Genomic DNA, 4,260 nt, shown 5'->3' with positions numbered 1-4,260 from the left:
CTTGCTCCTGCCGGAAAAAGGCTCATCCAAAGCCATTCGAGGGGCCTTTCACTTCCTGCCCGCTGCCACTTTATTCTTATCAGAAACCCTCGTTTTTTGACTAGAAATACCAACATTGTACTCCTGAGAGGTAAGCCAGCCACCATATTGGAAGAAGTTTGAATCTGCTCTGCTGCAGGGGAGTTCACCTCAATAGGAGGCCCTGCAGGTAATGTGTTAATATAAAGAGCTTCAGTAGCTAGAGTGGTCACTTCTTGCATCAAGCATCTTGCACCACCACCTTTTCAGTACATATTCAGCACCTAGTCCAGGAGGCAGAAGACAGGGGTAGGCAAGATGTTCCCTATCGATAGAGGTGGTAAACTCTTTGTAGACTGTAGCTAAGCCCCCCTTGCTAGCCTTGCAACAGGACACTAAGCTCCCAGCTTGTGGAGTAGTATCCTCTTGCTTCAATCTCTATATCCTTGCAACAAAAGCAGCAGCATCAGAACTAAGCGGCTCACTTATCATATACCAAGGTGGGAAATATGAACAGATCATGGAGCTGCAGATATCTCCTCAACGCCCTGATTATGTGAAGCTAAAAATAGAGAACTTGGGTCACAACACCTATCTCATCGCCAAGCACACCTGAGAGAACTTACAGCGTTTTTTGTCACTTCAAATGAAGACAAAATTCCACAATTAAGGCAATTAAATCTATTACAGTAAGCTTTATGAAAATGATCTCAACCATATAAAATATAGAAATTTTTTAGGACAAAATTTTGCCAACGTCAAATTGCTGAACAGCTTGACAGAAACACCTTTGGCTGGAAAATCCTGGTCTAGACCGCATTAGGTCCTCTTCCTCGAGGAGGACCAATAACTGGGGGATCCAGACATTCGTTGTATGAAGGTTCAGCACCCTGGCAGGGCGAAACCTAATATGGCAGAGGGATACCACTTTTCTACCCCAACTCTAAGAAGGAGACCCATCTTTCCAACCCAGCACCTCCAATAACTTAGATGCATCTTGGTCCCTATCCAGCTTCCTAAGACTAACGACAACTGTCTCACAAACTGATTTGCTAGGTCTGTGGCCAGTTTCTAACATTTGAAGCAGGAGTTTGTGTGCTTCGTCTACTCTCTCCAGCTGAGAAAGCCCTCCTATCAAAGAATTGAAGATAAAGATGCTAGGAGCATAGCCCTTTTCCTTCATTTCAAGGAACAGATTGTAGCCCACATCAGCTTTCCTTACCTTGCAGAAAGCATTAATCAAAGCACCATATGTGGCAACATCTGGTGTAAAACCTCTATCAAGCATTTTCTTCAAGATCATCAATGCACCCTCTGGGAGTTCAACCTTGCAAAAGCCATTAATAAGGGTAATGTAAGTAAAAACAGTCGGAATGCAATCTGCTTCCTCCATTTTTTCTAAGGCTTGCACTGCCTTTGACACCTTTCCAGCTTTGGAAAGCCCATGAATCAATGAGTTGAAAACATCAACATTTGGGACACAACCTCTTTCAGTCATTTCACTCAAGACCTTGTATGCCTCATCAAAGTTCCCTGCTCTGCAAAAACCATCCAACAACGCACCATGTATGCCAATGCTTGGCACGTGACCTTTACTCATCATGTCAAAATACACCTGCTTTGCAAATGTGAGCCTACCCTCCTTACAAAGTCCATCAAGAAGAGATTGATAAGAATCACAGCTAAGACACTTGAATCTGAGCATGTCATTCCACAGCTTGAAGGCAGTATATGCTTCACCACTTCTGCAAAGGCTGGAGATAACCATGTTGCACGTGCCATCAGGTATGTTGCTATGGCTAAGCAGTCTATTCATTAGTGTGTAAGCTTCACTGCTTCTGCCTTCCAGACAGAGGCTCTCAAGCAGTGTGGCACATGTTGCCACTTCAAAGACGAATCCCTTTGCCAGGGCCTCTTCTGCAAGCTTTTCTGCATCCTTGAACCTCTTGACTTCACATAAACCACCCACAAGTATTGCATATGTCCTAGCATCAGGTTTGTGCCCCTTGTTGGTCATCTCCATAAAAAGGTCGTACGCAACATCGACATAGGAGTTATCACAAAGCCCAGACATCAAGGTATTGAAAGCAACAATGTCCAGGTCAAGGTCTGTAATCTCTTTTAAGACTTTCATAGCTTTGTCTACTTCATTAGCCTTGCATAACCCATTGAAGAGTGCACTGTAGGTCAAGATGTTTGGCTTTATACTACTCTGAAGCATTTCATCAAAAAAGTTGCAGGCAATCTGGATTTGTCCCGCCTTGCAAGAACCATCAATAAGAGTGGTGTAGGTGACTACATCAAGTGGCAAACCGGCTCGCTTCATCTTATCGAGTATGGATTGAGCTGACTGAAACTGTTTCTCCTTCAAGAGGGCATTCAATAGGCAACCATAGTGTGTCACATTAGGCTTCCTGCCTGATCTTACCATGTGATCCAACACATCAATGGCGGCATCAGTGAGACCTGCCCAGCCATAGCCTTTTATCAGAACAACATATTTTGCTGGTGTCATTGCATACTTCTCCATGTGCATGTTGGCGAGAATGTCGAGAAAAGCTTTGAAATCCTTCTCATGGCCCCATACTCTGGTTATAGCATTGATAGCAAAGGCATTATGCTCATAACCTTCCTGCTGTGCCGCCCATATGAAAAATCTGAGGGCAAGCTTTGGATTTTTCTGCAATTTGATCACATCCACCACATGCACGGCAGTTAACCTGATGCCAGTTCTTTCAAGGGCACTGTCCACGGCCCTATCCCAATCTCTTTCGCTGATAATCCCACATAGCTTTGCAACGTCATCACTATGCGACTGGTTGAAAATGCTTTTCATGTAGGCCCATGGCGAGGCCTCCACGGTAGATGCAGATGATGATAATAACCTTTTGAAATCAACAGCAGAAACCCTAGAAGATGAAGAAGTCTTACCATTGCTAAAATAAAACCTAGAGTCAGGAAAAACCTTAGGTGATAATAGACCATAACAAACCCTAAAATCGGGCAAAACGCTAGACGGTAATAAGCAGGCGGAAACCCTAATATCTGGCAAAATCCTAGACCATGAAAGAATCTCGTCTTCGCCAGAAAAAACTCTAGAATCTGAAAAAACCGTAGATGAGAGAGACACACCATCGCTAGCAGAAACCTTGGAGTCTGGCAAAACTCTAGACGATTTGCCAGCAAAAGCCCGAGAATCGAGCAAAACCCTAGATGATGAAAGGTTTAGCTCATCGCGATTCCTGCAATTTTTGGGCAGAGACGGCCGTGAGCAGAGCCTAGCAGACATTTCTAACGAGCAATTCGTTAGTTACAAACCTTAGCTTTAAATCTCATTCTCAATGAGAATGAATGCAGAAAGAAAACAAGGGTCTATGAGACCATGTAAGTAAACCTTGAAAACAAAAAGCTCCTATTTAAGCAAGACACCCTTAACACAAAAACAAAATATGCCACATACTACGTTGGCTCCATATGTTTAAAAGGCCTCAAGGCTATCTTGATGATGTCGTCATCATTTTGTAGAATACATACTATCATACGATATGTACTTTTGTATCACTAGAGGATGTCCCTATGATGGCATCCGAGGTCCCTATGGACAGGGGCACCTAGCCCTTTGAAGTTGTTGCGATCTCTCTATGTTGACTCCTCGAGTGCATTGAGGGATTTTGAGCACTTGAGTGAACGTGAAGGGCCCTGTGGAGAGTCTCCTTGTGGTGACGTAGCTCCTAAAGATAAAAGATGAAACAACCAACACCTCTTGGAAGAGGCAATGGAATTTGCCTCATATCTCATAATATACTCGACAATTGAACACATAATGCTCTTCCATATGAGTCCCCCTACATATTTGGTCTTCCCTAGAAATGCCCTTTCTCTGGAGAAATGCGAAGCCACTCAACCGATTGCTATCTCCATGGCATGAAATAAATGTTGATTGAGATACCTGGGTTTCTTAATTGATCATCAAAAACCTTAAAGAAGTGATCCATGTAGAAGTTAAGCTATATGGGAAGCTCTACAAGGAGTAACATGGTCCTCTTAGTGTATAGCTAAATGAGATTTGCGCGAATAATGCAATTAATCTCATCCCTCGTGAGGTCAAGAAGGGAGGGATCCAAGTTATTTCAAAAAAGCGAAAAATTATCTATTTTGGTGGATGCCCTATGAGGGGAACCAAAGAGAAATATAAGAGTACCAAGCTTCAGTCTACCCTTGATTTGCAAATAATCTTAAGGA

General features: G+C 43.2%; 1 protein-coding gene across 1 annotated transcript; it reads right to left on the bottom strand.

Annotated features, from left to right (window-relative positions):
- Positions 1 to 713: 713 nt before the first annotated feature.
- On the bottom strand, positions 714 to 3,470 carry LOC147627215 (uncharacterized). Its single transcript, XM_086815886.1, has one exon. It carries the CDS (start codon positions 3,305 to 3,307, stop codon positions 962 to 964), a length of 2,346 nt encoding a protein of 781 aa, XP_086672012.1. The 5' UTR covers positions 3,308 to 3,470; the 3' UTR covers positions 714 to 961.
- Positions 3,471 to 4,260: the final 790 nt, after the last annotated feature.

Source organism: Cibotium barometz, chromosome 21, assembly GCF_041138505.1.
Source record: "Cibotium barometz isolate CiBa-2024 chromosome 21, ASM4113850v1, whole genome shotgun sequence".
Lineage (NCBI taxonomy): Eukaryota > Viridiplantae > Streptophyta > Polypodiopsida > Cyatheales > Cibotiaceae > Cibotium > Cibotium barometz.
This window is presented reverse-complemented; position numbering and strand designations above follow the sequence as displayed.

Coding starts and splice junctions, on each gene's coding strand:
- LOC147627215 (XM_086815886.1), bottom strand. CDS start 3,307: ATGTCTGCTAGGCTCTGCTCACGGCCGTCTCTGCCCAAAAATTGCAGG.